The sequence below is a fragment of the Dipodomys spectabilis genome, unplaced genomic scaffold (genome assembly GCF_019054845.1).
Source record: "Dipodomys spectabilis isolate Male_0828 unplaced genomic scaffold, ASM1905484v1 ptg000009l, whole genome shotgun sequence".
Classification (NCBI taxonomy): domain Eukaryota; kingdom Metazoa; phylum Chordata; class Mammalia; order Rodentia; family Heteromyidae; genus Dipodomys; species Dipodomys spectabilis.
The window spans coordinates 16,279,391-16,300,959 of record NW_024870686.1 but is presented as its reverse complement, the minus strand read 5'-3'; the positions used below and the strand labels follow the sequence as shown (position 1 = coordinate 16,300,959).

General features: G+C 37.8%; 1 protein-coding gene across 4 annotated transcripts in view; it reads right to left on the bottom strand.

The window, feature by feature from the left end:
* The window catches only part of Sorbs2 (sorbin and SH3 domain containing 2), a 134,127-nt gene that overhangs the window by 28,012 nt on the left and 84,546 nt on the right, over positions 1-21,569 (bottom strand). For 2 of the 4 annotated variants that reach the window (XM_042700292.1, XM_042700300.1), the window contains 7 exons: positions 13,639-13,688; positions 11,227-11,405; positions 7,519-9,105; positions 3,600-3,688; positions 2,350-2,396; positions 231-345; positions 14-142 (listed from right to left, as the gene is read on the bottom strand). In XM_042700292.1, coding sequence (XP_042556226.1) covers positions 14-142; positions 231-345; positions 2,350-2,396; positions 3,600-3,688; positions 7,519-9,105; positions 11,227-11,405; positions 13,639-13,688 — 2,196 coding nt within the window. Of the gene's footprint in view, positions 1-13; positions 143-230; positions 346-2,349; positions 2,397-3,599; positions 3,689-7,518; positions 9,106-11,226; positions 11,406-13,638; positions 13,689-18,368; positions 18,426-20,129; positions 20,214-20,909; positions 21,078-21,569 lie in introns of all 4 variants that reach the window. The other 2 variants (XM_042700277.1, XM_042700284.1) reach the window with 2 other exon arrangements.

Genomic DNA, 21,569 nt, shown 5'->3' with positions numbered 1-21,569 from the left:
CCAGCCAGCTTACCTTTCTCAGTGACAGCTCCACATTTGTGTCTGCGTTGAAATTGTATTTAGCTATGGCTTCTCCAATCTCTCCAGGCTGAGCTGGGGGAGGGGGTCTTGCAGGCTGTGCTTTTTCAGGAGGGGTGAGTTTCTGCACGGAAAACACACATTGGTCCTTCAACTGGTGGGGATTTTTTTTTTTGAAACAATCAGTCAGGAGGGAAGGGGAAAGACCTTACCTCTACGTATGAGATTGGAAAAATGCCTACTCGTCCATAATGCTCTCCCTCATACCAATTTTGATCAATTTTCCTTAGGATGTAGACAGTATCCCCTTTCTTAAAGGACAACTCCCTGAAAGAGATGGGTTAGAGGTGTTTTTGTTTTTTCCCTCCCTGGATGACTAGCAATTATTCTTAAGATCAGCACCCTCCTTAGATCTGTGTTTGTCTGGGAAATATCCTTCCAACCAGTAACAATCTATTAAGCTCTGTTAGGTAAATTTTTTTTCTTGAAAATCCCTCGAATTCACTTACAATATGAAATTAGAAATGACTCAGAAAAGTACAAGCATCACATTCTGTATAAATCCCAGGCAGTTGGACAGGAAATGTAAAAAAAGAACAGATTATTGCTATTTCATCATTAGTTTAGTAGAAATGTTATAATGCTTGGAAAATGATGGATTCGTGCTATACTGAGTTCTTCTTTTGTCCTGAAGCTAGTTAGTAGAGACTAATCCCATATCGACACACAAATACACACACATACACATACACACATACAACACAATCTTTAGATAGTTATAGAAAGGAGTTTTATTCAACGTACCAGTTTATGTGTACAATGTGTCCTATCAGTTTACTCTTCCATCATTCTCACCTGAATTTATCCCCCACCCAATCTCCTCAAGTTACTTGGTTCCATTTTCACACTGAGTATTATGATTAAATTCACTCATCCGCTCTCTCCACTCAACAGCTCCTCTCTCCTTCAGCCCTATCCTCAGACCAGATATGGCTCTACTTCCTGGTATTCATTTTGTTACATTGTGCAAAAGGTTTACACTATGGAAATCCACTCCCCCAGTATACCTTTAATGTGCCAAAATTCATAAGAAAGACAAACACCAGGTAGTCTCAAGGAAAATAAAAACAGAAAAAATTTATTAGTAAATTTTTGAGGTTCAGAGGTATTTAAGGTATTTTTGATAAGCAATTACTTTTGTGTGACAGAAAAGATCTTATTCTTTGAAGTGTCTGGTGGGGCACAAAGATGAATCTTTTAAATCCAAACACAGTCAAAAATTCTCATCATCTTTATACATTTTGTTTTTAAAAAATAAAAATGTTTTAATGGTATTAAGCCTATTTTCCATTTTGACTCTTTAGAAGACAATAGGTGAATTAGGGACTTTTAAAAATGTAAACTCTAAAGACCTTATTCATTTTGAGTAACACAGACATCAATTTATCATTATGTCTACATCAGTATTCGGTGCCCATGTTCTACCAAGAGACTACTGGCTCCTATTTCATTCTATCATGTGCTCAGTTCTAACCTTCAAACACTTCTTTTAGATGAAAAAGTTCCCAAACAAACTGAGTCAGGGAAATAGTGGAGCACAAGACTATGAAAGTAACAGGAAGGAGTTTTGGTCAAAATCTCTGAGCTTTGAGGGCTGAGAGATGGAGATTTCCCTATAGGAATGTCTGAACATTTCCTTATCCATTTCAGAGACCATCTTTGACAGACCTGACAAATAAGTCTCAAGTTTTCTCAGCTATGGTTAATTACTCCCTGTAACTTTATTTTAAATTAATTCTTGACCAAAAAATTTAGAAAAAGAATCAAGAGCTGGTGGCTCACACCTGTAATCTTAGCTATTTAGGAGGCTGAGATTTGAAGATCATGTGGTTCAAGTGGTAGACTCCAGCTTTGGTGGAAGCTTTGGGACAACACCCAGGCCTTGAATAAAAGCTCTAGTACCAGCACACACACACACACACACACACACACACACACACACACACACACACACACACACACTCTCTCTCTCTCTCTCTCTCTCTCTAGAAAAAGAGATTTCTTATTTCTTTTTCATTTTTCCTATTTACATTGTGCTCTAACATGCTCATGTAAATTTGAGGCTTAGTGTTTCCCAACTGAATTCAAAATGAAAATAAAATAGTTGCATCTCAATTACTAATTCTAAATGAACAAAGTAATTCAAGTGGAAGATGGAATTAGTCTGAGGTCTTAGCTGTAACCCATTCTATTGTAATACTTACCTCCTGAGGTTTTACCAGCACAGTTAAATCTCACCTAAATCATATGGAAAATGTGTGTCCTACTTACTTAGATGTCTGAGCCTTAAAATCATAAACAGCTTTTGCAGGCAATTTCTGAAAAGAAAGATCAGCAATTAGCACTAGTGTAGAATGCTGATTTCCTGCAAGAAAGCAATTCCACAAGTGTTAAAGGAAAATGACACTTCAAGGAATGATTAAACCTATGTAGTGTAACTCCTACATTCAATTTACAATTAAACCAGTGAATTCTAAATCTAGATTTATCAATTATAATGGTGAGCTAGCTGGCCTCTTTACCATCAGATTTCATTTTAGGAATTAACAGGGACAATGCTATTATAAGAAAATAAAGTACCTGCTGAGAATTTGGTGAAAAGTATAATTTTGGTAACTATTTTCTTGAGACAGGGGCGGAGGGACCATTGCTCTATGTTCTGTGCACTGATAGAAGTCTGAGTCTCAAGAGAAGGACCAAAAGACATGTGGAGAGCCAGCATCTTCTTCATAAACATTGTGGACATATTAGCCAAGAACTATTAGTCCAGTTATCACTGGGAGGCCAAAAAGTATAGGTGTGATTGTCTTATATCCTCAAGTGAGCTCAGGAATGCACACACAGCCAGCTGGCTGTTCATCATTTGGTTACTACGTGACACAAGCTCTGGGCTCATAAATCTAGTACTTTATGGTTGGTGGCATTTTAGCCCATTCTCTGAACTTCAAGAAACCTGGACAGTATTTGACTTTGGGGTTGTCCCTCAGGCACTTCCACACCTGGAAGTTCCTCCTGGAATGGTTATCAGTCCTACACTGGCTTTCAATGTTGGTTGAACTCTCATAGCTCCAGGACAGGAACAAATGTTCTGGTACTGGAGGCCACGGACTAAGAGCCAGTTGGTCCCTTTTTAAGGTATCCTCTCCAATAAAAGCAAGCCAGAAAAATTATTTATATAGAATTTGTATTTGCATCAAGGTTGACCTTGAGTTCACTCCTAGACCAGTAGGGCAAGGAGACAGTACAGAGAAAAGCTTTGTGCCATCAGCGATTCAGGATTCTTTACAGCTGTTAACTCTGAGGCCTCAGATAGGCCTCACAGCCCAAACCGGATCAAGTGGAGCCGGAGTCAACTGCCTCCAGGGCTTGGCTCCAATTCCAAGGAAAGCTCTTCCTGGTTTCTCAGCTGTTAGCTACCGTTCCAAACTCAGTTCTTTCCAAGGTTGGGATATATACTGGGCAGGTGAATACCTCATCGTATACATTGTTAGAAGAGATTCCAGTGCTGTGTAATGAGCTACCTCTTTATCTGGAGTTCCTCGTCGGTCCCTCTGCGCACTTCGCCCCAGGTCTGTCAAAACCGATGGGTAACTTCTCGGGGACTCTTGGTCTATTGGAAAGGACAAGACCAATCAGAGGGAATATTCTTTTTTTTTTTTTTTTTGCACTGAGTACAGATTTCTCATCCTTTTCCCTGCTGCCCCCTCCCCCTCCCCCCCACCGCCCACCCTGTGACAACTAATTTTTCCTCCACATTGGAGAGACATCACTGATGAAAATGTAGGTGCAAAAGCCATAGTCCACGATAATGGTGAGATGTAACACACATAAAATGAGAACGTTTCAAAAGCATAGATTCCCAAGGGAGTAGCATTCTTTTTTGGGGGGGGGAGTGGGTCCGGTCATGGGGCCTGAACTCTGGGCCGGGGCGCTGTCCCTCAGCTCTTCAGCTCAAGGTTAGTGCTCTACCACTTGAGCCACAGCGCCACTTCCAGCTTTTTTTTTTGTGCTTATGTGGTGCTGAGGAATCGAACCCAGGGCCTCAGGCATGCAAGGCAAGGGCTCTACCACTGAGCCACCTTCCCAGCCCGGGAGTAGCATTCTAATATACATAAATATGATTGCTTCACTGCTGATTGATTGCACCGCAGCAATGTAGACAGTAAAAGAGATTTTTCAAGTAAAACTTCCTTTTCCATAGTTACCACTTCTGTTTGTTTCATATTTATTACTATTGCTATAAGGATGGAAGATGGAGAATATGGAAACAACAAGAATTTGTAGAAACAGAAATGTTTTGTGGAACAACACTTTAAGCAGATATTAATGAAAGAGAGATGAATAAATATGATGATGACAAAACCGTGGTTGTTTCTTCCCTTTCTCTCTTTCTCTCCTTCTGTCTTGGCTTCTCCTTCTTCCTCTCCATCTACTTCTCTGTTTTTAAAATACTGATTGAGTCTTAAGATGTTTATAGGCTTATGAGAAAGAATTTATTTTAAAAAACAAAGGGTTAAACAGAGCCTCCTATCAGTCACCAAATGGTTTATGAATTATTGAGGAGTTTGTTCATCTTAAAGCAAGTATGAATTATTTCATTACAAAATAATTATTACAATTTTTTTAGCAGCATCTTACTCCTTACCCACTTATATGACTTGTATGTGTCAATGTGTGTAGATTGAAACTATCCCAGCACACTATGCTACAGAACTTTACTGGTGTAATTGGGTCAGTCTGTCAATTCTTTTATCTCTTTAAAAATTTCTGTTACATTAAATAGCAAGAAATATTAAATAGCAAGTTACATTAAATAGCAAGAAATGAAGCAAACTTTATTTTATATGAAGAAAACACTGTTTAGTGTTTGAGTACTTTGCCTTTATGGAAGAAATTTTTGACTGCTTTTACATGGTATAGCTAATTCTGTCTGAGGTGTTATTTCCAAAGGCTTTAGGTATAGAAAGGTAACATGGTGATGAACATCCTCTTCCTTGCTCCCTCCCTTTCTTCCTTCCTTCCTTCCTTCCTTCCTTCCTTCCTTCCTTCCTTCCTCCCTCCCTCCCTCCCTCCCTCCCTTCTTTCCTTCCTTCCTTCCTCCCTTCCTTTCTTCCTTCCTTCCTCCATTCCTTTCTTCCTTCTTTCCTTCCTTCCAGTGTTGGTGGTACTAGGATTTGAACATAGGACCTCAAGCTCTCTACCACTTGAGCCACATCGCTAGCCCTTTTAGCTTCTAGTTCATTTTCAGACAGTCTTATGCTGTTGCGTGATGCTAGTCTCAGGCCACAATCCTCCTACCTCTGTCTCTAGTCTAGCTGGAATTACAGATTTGAACCACCCCCTGTTCTTTGAGATAGGGTCACACTAACATTTTCTTTTTATTGTAGGTAGGCTTCAACTGAGGCTTCAAAATGAGATCCTTCTATCTCCATCTTCCAAGTTGCTGGGTTACAGGCATGAACCAATGAACGTGTCTTTACAAATGTTTCAGGTAAAATGAGGGCAATTATTTTCATATATTAGAAGATGATGTATGGTACATTTTCACTCTTAGTTACTATATTGTGAATATGAGGTCTTCATAATGATCAAAAATTCTAAATTACTTTTAAGTATTGGAATATAGACTACTTTTACTGGGGTTGAACATAATTACAAAGTAAATATTTTATAAGGAGCAAAATATTCTTTCACTGATTCCTAAGACCTTTTAAGGTCATGTTTCCCTAATATGACCTATCTGTACATAAAAATGAGATGTGACTGATTCAGGATATTGGAAAGTTTTTAAAAATTGTATTCGGACCTTCCTCTGAAAATTTCTTATTGTAGAAATTGATTTTAAAGGTTCTAATTTGTTGTTTTTGAAGCATGTTGCATAAATAAAAAAGTAAGGGTAAATACTAACAAAATAAATTTGTGAAATGATAATTAAATTTTTTGTCATATATTATAGAAAGGTGAAATTTTGTTTGTATCTCTTTTTGTCTGCAGAAATTGCTTTTATGATAAGAACTATGAACCAAAAGGGGCTTGACTCACTTTCTTAGTTACCTGCCAATGGTGCTATCTTGAGCAAGTTTCTTGTCATCTTTTGGGTCTCAGTTTTGTCAGTTGTTCAACAGAGCACCCCATTGGATTATGCCAGTCAGGGATTATATTAAGGATTATACCTTAATTAGGTAAGGTAGATAAAGTACTTGGTTGTACCTGGCATATAGAAACTTTCCTGGATTGTGTGTTCTAGCCACCTCTAATTGATATGCTACACAGGGCACTTTAAGAATGAATGGAGTCTGTAGCTGGTGGTTCACTCTTGTAATCCTAACTCAGGAGGCTGAGATCTGAGGATCGCAGTTCAAAGCCAGCCCAGGAAGAAAAGTCTGAGAGACTCTTATCTCCAATTAACCACCAAAAAATATGAAGTGGTGCTATGGCTCAAGGGTAGAGCACTCTGCTTGAGCTGAAGAGCTCAGTGTCAGCGCCCAGGCCCAGAGTTCAAGTCCCATGACTGACAAAAAAAACCAATGAATGGAATAATTGGATAAAATATTGGAAAAGCTTATGTTTTTAAGTTATGTAAAGTTCAAGTAAACATCTCTACGTTTGAATTACTATGTGGCTTTGTATTGGCATGTTGACATTGACTATGACAATGTAGTTGAAAGTCATCTTAACCTAGACATTTTCAAATTCCAATGTACAAATTATTTTAGCAGAAATAAAAAATTAATTGAGTAATGGAAAAGAAGAGAAGATGGATACACTGAATGATGGAAATGAAACTTTTATATGTACAACTTAAAGAAATATTCATAAAAAATTTATCCCAATTGTGTTCTTTAAATGGAGAAAGGAATAACATAAATTCTAATCTCTTTGGTGGCTCATCAATCACAAATCACAGATTCAGTTTTGTTTGCTGGGTGTTTTGAGGCTGTATCTTCTACATAGAACATGAACAAACTATACGAGTCAATGGGAATAAAGATTCAAAGGTAAAAAAACTTTATGTTAAGTGTTTTTCTTTTCATTTTACACTAAAAAATAATATTTGTTGAGGCTACTGACATGTTGTTATAGTGTCTGTCTCAAGATAGTCTTTTTAATGCCATAGATAATTTAATTTGTTGTCTGTATGTACCTGTCATCTTAACCCTAACATTAAACTACAACATGGTTTTCCCTTCATTTTGGAATGAGGAAAATGTTTCTGAATTGATGATCACTTTAAACTACAGTGAAGTCTGACTATCACATGGCAAATGAGAAGTAGTCAGTAAGACAAGTTAGCACAAGAGCATTTGCTTTGTGACACACAAACATGTCAAGGGGTCGGTCTCACAGCTCAGGAATGATGAAGATGCACGAATGAAAAAATGGAAGAGCTGGAGAGGGAATAGCTGAAGGACAAGAATAAAGAAAGAAAAGCTCATCCACCTTGGAAACTCAGTGCACACTCAGGGTCCTGGTGGTGGTAATTGATGGTTGTGTCCACTTCTTGGAAAGAGGCACTGCGAGGCATTCTCTCGCAATCATTTGGGTACAATGGACAATGGATAGCACCATCTCGAGGCAGGGGGTGGAAAGGCTGGTGGGAGGGGCTCCTTCTTAGAACTTTTAGGGAGGAATTCCTTTCAGGAATGTCTGGCAGCAGTTCACTGATGAGACGGTGCAATAGACTGTTATCTGGCAAACTTCCTCTTCTCTTTTCAGCTTTGATTTGGTCACAGATATCTTTAAGGGCAGAATCCAGAGCCTCAAACACAGAGGCTTTACATTTGGCCTTTTCAGCTTGCTTTTTGGGAGTTACATTTTTTTTCCTCCTGAAAGGCACAGGGCTGACCAGAAATGCAAGTTTAGACAAGCCAGGGTCCATGTCTTGTCTTCTGGGTGGTTCAATGTTTTCATGTTTGGCTCTTTCGTGTTTTAACATGGTGGTGAATCGAGTGTAGGAGGCGGGGCACCGGCCTTTGCAGGAGCTGATAAGGTGCCGGTGATGGTGGTGGTGGTGGTGATGGTGGTGGTGATGGCTGGATCCGTAGAAACTTTCCGAGGAGGTGAAGGAGAAATGATCAAAGTCACTTTCGCTGCAGAAGGAGGACCCTTCCACGTGAATGTAGTCACTGTGGTCTGACACGACTCCATCCTGGTCACTGTCGGAGAACTCGACGTGAGCCCTGGGCTGCTCGTCGCTGGTGACTTCGATGTGAACGGGCACCAGGGTTTTAGACGGGTAGCTGCGTTGAACCTGCGAAGTGTGTCTGCTTGGAGTGTCTTCTTCCAGCAAAGACTCGATGGAAAACCGCCTCTTGGGACACAGACCATTCTGTTGGGGCTCTAGGGTTATGGGAGATAACGTTTCATCTCCTAAATTTGGCATCGATTTGGACTTTTGGATCAACTTCTCAAATTCGGAGATGCGGGTGGGTACCATGTCCCTGGGCACCTCCTCCGTGGAAGACTGGCTCCATCCCTGCAGCAGGCCCTGCAGCTGCCGCTCCTTTTCATACTGCAGGATTCGCGACTTCACAGAGCAGATCACCTCCGAGTTCATCAGATCCTTGCGGTTGATGCGATGCATCTTCTTGTACATCTTGAGGAATCCGGGGGCATTGTGCGCCGCCCTGTGCCTGGTCCTTGGCCTGCCATTACCATGACCCTCTTGGATGTAGGGAGATGCCCATGCCTCTGAACCGTTCTCCTTGGAGTCTTCTTCGCAGAGGAGGGAGCCCATACTTTCCGATTTGATTTTGGGGTCTGGAAAGCTATCACAGTCATCATTTAAGAGGTCGTCACAGCTCCGGGATTTGATTTTGGGGGACACCGTTTCTTCGGTGCTGCTCCAGATCTCTGCATTTTGTCGGGCCATCTGCCAGCCGTTCTTGAAAGTGATGGCCCTGGGAGAGTCCCGGGGGACATCCAAGTGCTGTCTATACTTGCTACAGTACTCTAACTCACTGCAGGGGGCGCCGTTGAGCCCTGAGTAACTGCAAAGGGATGGACATAGGTTGCTATCATCCCCACCTTTCAATCCAGAGCAGCATGGCAGGAAAGAGACATTGGGAGAAGTTAAAAGGTTCACCAAGAGAGGAGAGCGTGTCAGTATCAGACAGCATAGCAAAGAGAAGGCAGTTAGTGTGGCATACTCTAGACACGATTGTTAACACACCGGAGAGTGGGAGAAAAAAGTCTAACTCTAAGGCAAGCTTGTACTTTTTCAATGAAGATAGCTCTGCAGAGTTCAAAGTCAGCATATAATGCACCAACATGCCACCAGGAGCCAGTACACCTAATTCATACTGCATAGTTCTTGTAGCTCTCCATCAGCATGGTGGGCAGATCATAGCACCTCTTAAACAGATAGTATGACGAGATAGAAGTTTCAAGGCTTAACAATTCAATTAAATAGGGATAAGATTTGAAAATTTACATTGAACAAATTGTAATTATAATAACTTTCCCTGGATTGCCAATAGAAAAAGCCATATGACAAAAGGATTTTGTCAAAATTTGGTAATAGTTACGATCAATGGTTTTTTCCTGGAAAATAACTATGGCCTCTTTAAACAAAATACTTTTTATAAGTTGTTGATACCCAGCCTTTTATTGCATATATTATTCACATGAAGATAACTGGACAGAATGTAAAACTATCTGAGGTAAATGCATCATGCTTTCTTTCTCTATTTTCTTAGAATCAATTGCAATTGGATAATTGGAAACCAAACTAATAAACTAATTGAGATAAAGCCAAATTTACATCAACTTAAGATTATCTGTGGAAATATTCTTTTGCTTTGCAGAGTTAAGTAATAATGGAGAGACTAAACCACATGTCTCAAGATTGCTTCCTCTTAGCAATAAAACATAGGGGAGGAACATATCTAATAACAACTTAAGAGTTAAGATCTTCCCGGAATTCTTCAAAGTACGTAAGCACATTAAATAGATATATGGTGTTTGGGAAAGGAAGTTGACTTGATACTCCTTATGATAAAATAGTTATCCAAATTCGTCAAAATCCTTTTAACTTTTGGGTGGTATCCAAGAATAATAAATCAATACGATTTCATAACCAACTAGTTACTTTAAAGCATAGGATCTAATAAAAGAATCACTGTTCATGAAGAAAGGTATAAAGAATGATCTCACTAAAGAATGAGTCTTACTCCTTCTGACCATCCAGTTACTACTCAGAGCTTTGACCAGGCCTTAGGAAATCTCAGCTTCTTTCACCTACCCAGAGTCTGTCCATCACAACTAGTCTATCTCTCACCCATGAGATAGCCTGGTTACCTTTAACTATCATGTAATTTGTTTGTGTAACATTGGTATGTGGAGCTGAATCTGTCTTAATTCATGGAAACTTCTGTTAGTGTACATTTTCTGCACACATTTTAAAATTCTTTCTTCCTTCTATTTCAGCTTCAACAGACTGGAAAAGATTGGAGAATCCCAAAATTTGAAGGACCCTAGATCCACAAAGATGGAAGTTCAATTCTCACTCTCCATCTCAGAAATCTCCAAGGCAATAATGCACTCAATGATCCTCTAAACTAGTGACATGTTCCCTTTCCTTAGCTTAATACATTTCCAAAGAGGAGACAGATCAGCCAGGAAAGTGGCTTATTGGCTTCTAAATTTTGTAACTGTGGCTTAAAACCACATATTTCACACTATTGTGAGTTGACCACATGTTAGATGGCTCAATGTGGAAATTCTAATATAGATATATAAAAGTGGATCAGAATATAGATTGAATAAAGAAATGACTTTGAATAGAAACCAATGAATATGTTAGGCAATAACTTTCTCTGTTACTACTTAAAATTCTTAGCTCAGAAATTTAATTCATTTGCTACTATAGAAAACATAAGAAAATTTCAGCTATTTCTAAATGCTCATAAATGTCATCCTTATATACGTGACTAGTTATTTCATATTTTGACATTGTTTAAAAAAAACTAGTTGGGGGACAAAACACTTACAGATGTTAGTCCAAGTCCTTGAAGCTACACATTATTCAAAACATATAGGTAAAAAAGATAGGTAAAGGAGCATGTATCATTGCTACTGGATCGGCTCTCCCGACTGTAGTCTAAATCTAGAACTAGAACATTGCTGTGTTCACTCATTCTTGCTCACCTTTTGCTCTTGAGGGAGAGGAAGGAGAAGAACTAATAAAAGACTTGGTAAGGGTGGCGCTTGATCCTGGGAGGTCCCGATCTGCGCCGGTTCTGCTTTGCTCTGCTAAGCCCCTAGGTGGCCCAACTGTAGGCTCGCTCTTCCTCCGTTTCCTAAAGTCACTGGCCATGCTTGCAGAGCTGAAAGAGGAAGTGGGCATCAGTGTGTTCACAACGGGAGGAGAGGGTAGGTTAGCATGTGCACTAGAAAGACCTGTGGGATATGCTAGAGTTGGTGGTGTCATCTCCCAAACCTCCACTCCCCCAAACTTCCTGTGTTTTGAAGGACTCAAAATGATCTTATTAGAATTCAATTTTTTTTTTTTTTGGCATGAGGTATGATACATTGTGAACTATATAAGGAATTCTATTTTTTAGAATGTCTTTTAAAGATTTTTATTTTACAGACGTAGCTTTTTTTAAAAAAGCAATTTCAAGCTTATAGAAAGATTGCCTAGAATGTATAGGCCCTCCATATCTGTGGGTTCTGAATTTATAGACGTAATTGTAATTGGAAATAATTTTTAAAAATTGCATCTGTACTTATTTGGGCAGTACTCCCTAAGAAATACAATATAACAATGATTATATCATTTTACTATATTCACACTGTATTAGTTATTGTAAGTACAAATAGTTATTTCCAGGTATGCTATAAAATGTGAGCAGGTTGTACAAATATTATGGTAGTTATTTAAGAGACTTGAGCAGCTGTAGATTTTGGTATCCTTTGAGTTCCTAGATCCATCCCTTGTAGGTATCAAAAGACAATTATATAGAGAATCTCTCTCTCTCTTTCTCTGTCTCTGTCTCTCTCTCTCTCTCCTGTGCACCCTTTTCTCTATTATTTATATCTTATATGATACTTTTGGGACAACGGGTGAGTCTATTTTTGACTTGTCTTTATTTAAATCTAGAGTTTACACAGAGATCATGCTATGTACTACACATCCTTGCAGATGTTGGAGTAACATTCTTTTATTTAAATCATGAAAAAGCTGGTGGTAAAGTAAATTATTAAAAGATCCCTTTTACCCAGTTTGTATAAAATGATGTTGATGGTCTAAAATGGCAGGGAGTGAGTATCATAACATTTGGGGAAAACATTTATGAGCAAAGGGATCCACTATACATTGTACTGTCTGAGAAATCCTTGGGTTGGATAATGGAAACAATAATGATTTATGTAAACAATGTAAGGACACTGGGTATGACTCTTATGGAGTCCAGTAGTGTGTTACATGCTGTCTTCATATTTTCATCTTATTTAGCATCCTATGAAGATTATCACATGTCTGCAAATGAGCACATGAAACACGCATGCCTGATAGTACAGAGATAGAGCCAGACCTCTTTTTAAAGAGAATGCTGCAGCTCCCACACATGCATTTCCAAGGTTATCCTGCCATGGGAAGGTCACTGTGTCCTCGTAACAATTATTAGGTCAGATCAAAACACTAGAGTTCAAACATTTCAAACATTTTAGGTGCATGCAGAGATGCAAAAGGCAACATGAATTTCTTCTCCCATGATATTAATGTAAGTGGATATCACATATGAATTCAAATTGTAAAGGGCTGAGTTCACCAAGTTTACTATTTAGATTGCTAAAAATTTACAGAATGGTAAATTTATGTGCTAGAACTTTTTCTCAATGATACAATATGTCTAAGTTTGTTGTTTAATACTGTTACTGGATGGTATCTGAATTTGGTAATATTTTCAAGTCAGTGTGACATTGTAAGTATAGTAACACAATTACTTTAGTCAGAATCTGAATGTACTTCAAACTACCTTGGTTTAATTCTGTTTTACCTCCCTCTTTCTGGCTATGTAAACTTGGGTTACTGAGTCTAAGAGTTAAGGTTCTTTAGAGACCAGTAGCAACAGTGATATTTAGATCATAGTAGTGTCTTTGGACTGAATCATGTCTAAGCTTAAAATGCTTAGTAGATAGTAAGCCATTATTTATTGCTAGTAAAAGCACTTGATTTATGTGGTCAGAATATAATTAATAAATATGCACATAACAGTTTCTATAAAAATTTTATATTATTACCTGACAATCACCTGAAAATTACTTATTATTACTTATCATTTCCATTAGAATGAAAGAACACTGAGTATATCAGAGACAAGAAAAGGAAAATTTCATTCATTTGGAGAGGAATTCATAATTATTTCACTTATTTTTATAAATTCTTGAATATTATATGAAGTAATATGTAAAAATAAATAAATTTCATGAATTATGGCATTTAAAATAAAAATGAATGATATGTCATTTCACTGTCATTGCACTGAGTGAAGTCAATATTGAAAGAGAAGCTACTGACTTTGACTTTCCTGGTTGTGAATGTATTGAGATTCTTACCTACTGGGCCTTTCCAAGCTTCTGTCTATAGAGGACTGATATACGGAGGCCTGTTAAGATAGAATAATAGATCCATGAGTTATTGCAATGGCAATTTTCACTTGTCTGACAACATTAGGTTAGATTGCTGAAAGAAATGTTACAAACATCAAGATTAAAAATAACGTTTATTACTATTTTAAAGATGTCTTCCCAAGGAGAAACTGTACAACCTGATTTCACTTTTTGTCCTGTCTTTTTTTTCTTTTCTGATACACTAAATTGCATTTCTCGATGCAAAACAAGCTAATCACATCCCAACAATTCACCGACTAGAAGAAAAAAGAAAAATGAGCATTTTCTTAGGAGTACTGAATTGAATAAAGAGTGAAGATATTCTATACCACTGACTCCAAAACTTTGCTCATAGACTGATGGGAAGTGGAAATGAGAGTTTTTTAAAATATATTTTCCTTCACCATTAAATCTTTTTGAAATATAAGCCTTTATAATTTTGTTCTTATTGTGGGGAGTTATCTTTAAAATATAACATATAAACAAACTTGAGATACCTTTCATCTGTCAATGGAAGCTTGATATTTTAATAAAACTTAACAGGATCTGTCTAAAATAAACTCTAGAATATAACAAATTATAACCTCTTCAAATGGTACTTAAACATTTCCTCTATTCTGGGCAGTACATTAAAACGGAGAGCATACAAAACTGATAGAGGTATGTAGTTTTCATTTCCCATGAGCTTCACTGGGCCAATTGTTGAGGTATCTTAAGATGAGAGGGCTGGTGTTGAGCTCCTCTACATATTGGAGATGACAATATATGATGCAAGTATCTGTGCTTCAGTCCAGGATGCAAAGGGAAAGGTACACTGACTAAATACACCTTGGGCTTTGATCATAGTCATTGCTCAGTTCATCATGATAGACCAATTGTGCCTTGTTGAAAAACTGAAACGTTAGTTTGAAAATGTTTATCTATGGAAAGTTAAAAAATATCAGTTAGAAAGGGGCAATTTATCAAAACTTATCTTAAATTCTTACCACACATACACATTTCACAGAATATTATAAGTTATATAAAGGCAATTAATCCTCACTGTACAAGCGACTTCATAATTATTTCTATTAAATGCCAAATCAGTATCAATTAGTGTCAATAAATTAAATTAGTACCAGTTAACCAAGTAAACATTAGCGTGTAAATTTGAAATTTTTTATGCAGTTCAATCTGCCAAGCACCCTAATGGATAGCTCTAAAGTTGCATCTACTAACTGCCATCTGAATTTGATTCTATTTTCCTGAATGAAAATGCAACCTTTCCAGAGACAAAGAAAGACCTCTCACAGGACAATGGCCTCCTCGTTTTAGACACAAGAAGCATATTTAGTTCCTAGATAATGTTAAACTATAAGGTTCTCAACAAATAAGAAATTAGAGGAAATGATCTGCTGGTAGGATAAGTTTATGTGATTATTTTAAGTTGCTAAATACATTAAAATAATTAGCACACTGTGAATTAGACACTAGGAAGGAAGAAAAACTTAAATAAGAAAGGAAATAATCAAGTTAAAAATAAAAAGAGATATATTATGATTTAGAAATTTTAATTCTATATCTTTGCAGAAGAGCAACACCAAGGAGTTTCAGAACATGCCATTGGTGTGTATCAGAGTTGTCATGGGAAGCCAAACAAACAGCTCATCACCAAAAAGGCTCTAGTTCAGACTCCTCTTGTAACACCTCTAGAGAGATTAGAAATTCTGACTTGTCCATTTGTGATGAGGTTGAGCAATAGTATAATATGAAATAAAATGTTGTGTAGAGTTATTAAGTCAATTGCATTTTTATTTTAGCCTAGGAAACTCCAATTATTCATTCTGTGCTGGTTCTCACACACAAAAGAAATGAAAACTTGTTTGTTATTATGCATACATACAGAAAGTTCAGTATTAAATTTTACTAAAAGCATAGATTGATGACACAAGAATAACATAGAACTTCTCAATATAGAAATTATCTCCAGTAAAGAGGAAGTGTGTTTACCCCTGATTTTCTCCTGAGTATTGACATGTTAGTATTATTTTTAACACATCCACCATGCCATTTCAGTAAGGTATAGATACTGAATCACTGTAAAATAATTATGTGATTAAGCTCTCCTTAGAAGTTCTTAACTTTTCATTAGCATAAGTGTTTCAGTTATATTTATGCATTAAAAAGTATGATGTTTGTGACATATTCCAGTCACTTGATAAAGAGTAGTTGAGCTAATCTTTGCCAGAAAAGACTATCAAAGAAGAAAAATGAAAATATCTTATGGGAATATATTTGCTTCCATGTTGAAAAACCATGATCTTAAATAAATAACATAGATAATGTGTCATTAAAATCATAAAAATGTCTGCCCCAATTCTTAAGAGATAATGAAAAATAGTTTAAATACCAGTAAAGGGCTCTTGGATGTGATTATTTTTGCCATTACTGAACATTAAAGAATGTGCCAAATTAAGTTTCTCCTGTTTCAATGCTTAAGAATTATTGTTCAATTTTCAGTTTCAAGATTCATTTCACATAAATTCAGCAGAGAAAGTATTAAGTAGTAATTTGTTTGAGAAAGCTCACGCTCTAAATCTTTTGGATGAGGTTAAAAATGGTATAAAGAAAACTGCAATGAAAAACAGGCTGAGAGGTCAGTACTGATTTTCTTGGCAACTATCTTACAATGATTTTGGACATGTTTCTTAAAATTGTTAAGACACACCTGTTTCAACTAGAAAGTGAGTGAATGGACATAATGCTTTCTAAATTCCATTTCCATTCTCAGTGAGCCCACAGTTTTCAATGGTACTGTGATTTAAACTCACACTTGCTAGGAAGGTGCTCTACCATTTGAACAGCACTGTTTCTTGCTTTTTTCCCGATTTTTCTTGCTTTAGTTATTTTTCAGATAGGATCTTTCAGTTTTGACAAAGTTAGCTTAGAGTCTTGATCTTCTGAGGATCAAGGATCCTCTTGATCCAATAATTTTACATCCTAGAAAGATTTCAGCAAAATACCTGAGAAAAATGTCACACTAAGTCGAATTTCAAAATAAATTCTTAAGTTATATTCAAATGCTGAACTGATAGCATTTCTTCATATAAAAAGATAATATACAGAGTAGAATCGCGTGTTTTATTTAATTTTCTCTAGAGAATATGCTAGAAAACAAAATATAAGCCTAGAAAAAAAGGAATAACCCAGATTGCTCCTTATTGTTCCATTTTACGTTTTATTTAATACTTTTTATTTAATTGCTGGCTACTCTGATTCTTATTACAAGGATATAATTTGGAATTGTAAATGGGATCTCTAGAAATTGAGGTTGTTTGTCAAGGCTTGCAATTCCAGAGATTAACACTATGTGTCAGTTCTCTTCCTACAACGTAAGTTTTCAATTAGTTTTGTTTCTTAGTTGTACATATTTAATCGAGTGAGGTCTTTTCGTGTAGATGTTCATGTGCTGCATTAATTTAAGACAATAGAGCAAATAGTATGAAAAATAAGTTTGTTCCAGTTGCTCCTATCCTAGCTGCTTCTGAGAGATCCCACAAAGAAGACTTTTTTACATGAGAGCTAACAAAACAGCACCATTTTTACTTTGTCTTCTAATAGCTGTGTATTTTTAAAAATAATTTTCCTATTTTCTTTGTAGACATCAGTGGTTGATTCAGGACCATTTCTGGGATTTATTTTCAAATTCTCTTTGCCTATTGCAAATTAGGCAAACTTACATGAACTGGCATAACTGTTTTCACTTAGCAATTTGGCAAAAACATTCTATTGTTATTATTGTTGTGGGCTTGAACTAGGGGGTTGGGTGCTCTCCTTGAGCTCTTTTTCTCAAGGCTTGTGCTCCACCACTTTGAGTCAAGGCTCTATTTCTGGCTTTTGAGTGGTTAATTGAAGATAAGAGTCTCTCTGGGACTTTTCTGTCTGGACTGGCTTTGAACCATGATCTTCAGATCTCAGCCTCCTGATAGCTAGGATTACAGGCATGAGCCACCAGCGCCTGATGGCACAATCATTCTTAAGTAGAGATTTAAAGTAAAATTTATCACATAAACCAGTGATGATATGCTAGAACAGCTTCCTGAATTACAGAATGTAGGGAGATTAGTGATGTCTGTCAAAGGTGGGGACTTGGGACATTGTAACACCTGCCAGGTATTTGTCATCCCTATTCTTGATTGATAATAAAACTCACAAATTATAAGTATTTAGGAAAATGAAAGAATAAGTACACATTTTAGGCAAATGTAGGGCATGTATCTAAGAACCTAAACTCCTAATCTATATGGCCCTAAACTTGATAATGAGGTGGCTTTTAGCTTTGTAGTTGTAATTTACTCAGTCTAATAAAAAAGTGGTTTATATCCATATATATATTATATATATATAATAAGGCTGATACTATTGAGTTTTGATTTTCCTAGTACTGAATATGAAAGCTCCATTAAATAGCTTAATTAAAACTCGTAGCTAGAACAATCTTCACCTGACATTCAGAAAAAGCCAATCTGTTTGGAATAAAAAATGTGTAAAGCTACAGTGGACACAACACAATGATACAAAGACAGATTTTGAAAACTAACTGAGACATTACAGCAGACTATAAAACATGAAGCTCAGATTCACAATAACAGCCCCTCCGGAGAACTCTGAAAAAAGAGAGAATAAGTTGTTTTTACCTCATTGGAAACACCAGGAGAATGATCTTGAACATAGTCCAGAGCCTTTTTAGGAGGCTGGGTGGAGACGGAACCACATAAGCAGAAGTTCAGAGATGGAATGGAGGAGAATCAATGGCAGCAAGGAGTGAACATGGAGAGAAGGTGACAACAGTTAGAAATTGAGTGTTGAGAGCATCAGATACACATACAGAGGAACACAAATGGAGCAAAATGGGGTAGCCTAAGAGGAAGAGTACAGTGTTTGTAACTATTCTCAAGCACTGGGCAAAATTGCTGGTGTTTGATTAGTATATTTATAAAACTCATCTCATCAAATAAAAAAATGAATACTCCTAGGCTTTGGCCACAGAGGGATGCAAGTACATTAAAGAAACATTAAAGGAGCAAGTGGAGAGCATGCTAGTCAGTTTCCCTTGTGTGGCTGAGAATGATGATAGAAAATGAGAATCCTTTAAGCTCAGTGCAGAAATTGGCATAGTCCCTATAGACTCTGTCATCAGTAACAACACATATAAAACAAAGCAATGCAATGGATTCCCTCTGAAATAAAATGCATTGATAGTGATACTAGGATACAACTTAGAGAAAAATAAGAGTAATATTTCTCTTATTAAGTTCTTTGTTTATATTTGTTTATAATCATGTTTGATTCAGTTTGACAAAATGTAATGAATCTAGACAAATGTCTTTACATTTTTAATGGATAAAACCCATAACTACCCAGTATGTAACAAATGATCAGAACAAAGTGTGTATCTTAAAAATATATCATGGGGTCCAGGAATGATCAGAAACCTCTGACTTCTACTCAAAATTGCTTTACAGTTGAGTCCAGGAATGATCAGAAACCTCTGACTTCTACTCAAAATTGCTTTACAGTGTAGTTGACACGTTTTGAACAGTTGAAACCTTATAAAACATGTGACTGACACATCAAATTCACTGTTTTTGGCAGGCATAACTCCACACTAAAGGGAGTTGTAATTTCAAGCTTGAGACCAAGCAATTACCCTAAGGTTCAATCAGGGAATTTTCTCTGGTTGGGGTCTGGGAATAATATAATAATGGCTTTCACTACTAAGACTAGAAATAAAGTTCCACAGGAGTTTCTGTTTTTTTTTTCTTTCTTTATATTCTTATTGTCAAATCTGATATTTTATATTAGGAATAATCTGGTAGTATATTAGAGTGATAATTGCCCAAGAGGATTTTTTTTTGTTATCATTAGTGGTTTTTAACAGGCTTATGATTAACTTCTCATTTTGTGAGTTACAATTTTGGGCAAATTTCTTGATCCCTTTTGGTCCACTTTATTCTTATTAGAGGATTAATCTAGTGAATCAGAACCAAGCCCAGTACTCTGCAATGGTTTGGTGATTCCTTAGCACATAGTAACCATAGTAATTATTATAAATGGCCATGGCTTATTGTTTGAAGTAGACCAAAATGAACTGTAAACACATACCCATTTTCCTTAAAGTTTTAATAATTCCTAGATATTCCGAGCAAGAAAGTGCCTTAACATGTTAAATTTGCAATTAATTAGATATAAAGTAATTCCAATTGTGATTTGGTAAAGCCACATACGAGATGTGAGGCCACGTCGACTCATCAAAGCAGAATGGTATTTGTGTGCATTTTCTGGGTTCAGCTCTCTTTTCTCTGCATGACACACTTCCCTCTTCCAGTAATGATATATTTAATAAGCCAAACAACATTCTCCTATTTGTCTTATAGTAATAGACTAGCCTCACTTACCGGGCGTCCAAACTCCAGTTCTGAAAAGAATTTATACCAGGGCTCATTTTCTAAATCTATGTCATCTGGATTTATGCGATCAGTCTAGAGCAGATGTGAAGGAAAAGGGAAGGAAAAGGCACACTGAGCGAAGTGAGGGACCCGGCGTGTGATGAAAACCACCGTGCATTCATTCACACACAGACGTGCACCCGCTCTCATTCCCACGCACCTCAGCAGGAGAGAATGGAAGAAGCAAAGTAAAATGAATAACATTAGGAGATGAAGGTGAGTGCCCATGGCTCTGCTTGCATCCCTTGCTACTTCCTCGGCTCACCATTGCTAATCCTCTCCTTGGCTTGATAGAGGAATGGAAAATTCACCAGGGCAGGGACAATGGGCCTTGGGTTGTTAAAAATACTCGGAGTTAAAATGGACTCAATTCAGGCACCGAAGGGGTCTTTTGGGGGCCAGTCACTCCATGATCCCTCTCCCCCTGATGGTTGACTGGCAGTCTCAACATAAGGAGCTGAAATCTAGGGACAATTCCCTCCGGAGGAGGAGCAGGCATCTGGGGAGCCCTGGGGTGGGGCAGGGAAAAGTGGGGCGAGGAATCAGAGGTAACGGGCAGGTCTGTTGGCATGATGGAGACTCCCAAGGTCCTAGTCTCAAGAAAAAGGGTCAGCCTGGCTCAGTCTGATTGGCTCAGTTTCCTTAGCCCTTGGACAACCAAGGCTACCTTTGATCTTCAAGCAGGCAGGCAGGGGTGGGGGTGGTGGATTGGAGAAGGAAGGAGCTCACCCGAGTGGGAGAGAGCGCAGGGCCGCAGGAGCCAGGCCTGGGGATGGCACTCCGGGGCGGAGGGGAAGGGCTACGTAGCCCTTCTCCCACTTCTCCGTAGGGCGAGCTGGAAAGAGGCTTCCGGCCAGGTTCCCTTGGGACAGGTGTCGGAGATGTTGGGAGAGGGGGCTGAAAAAAAGAGGGGTGATGGAGATGCTGATTGATTAGACACTGATTCCGTGGGGCAGGGCCTTGTCTCCTGCTTTAAGTCTGGGAGAAAGGAAACAAGCAAAACAGGCCGCAACGGCCCCTGGTGGAGATGGAGAGGAGATTTCTCAGGGATGGTCTGGACCACTGAAAAGATGGGGAAGATCAGGATCTCCTGGAGAGCGAGGAGAGATCTCCTTTCCTAAGACACCTCAAGGTGGACCTTTTTACATGCCTACTTTGGATAGGGGTGGGAGGAAGCAGGACTTTCACAGTAGGTTCGGTGTATGGCTAGAGGCCCCGAAGGAGTTGGGGTGCAATCCCGTCTTGGCTTCTGGGTCATTCTGATTTAGAGAAAAATCTAATTCTTATGATATATGTATGTATATATATATATACATATATATATATACATACATATATATTGCTCAGATCCTCAGGGATTTTCTGAATGTTGTAGTTAAGATGGAAAAA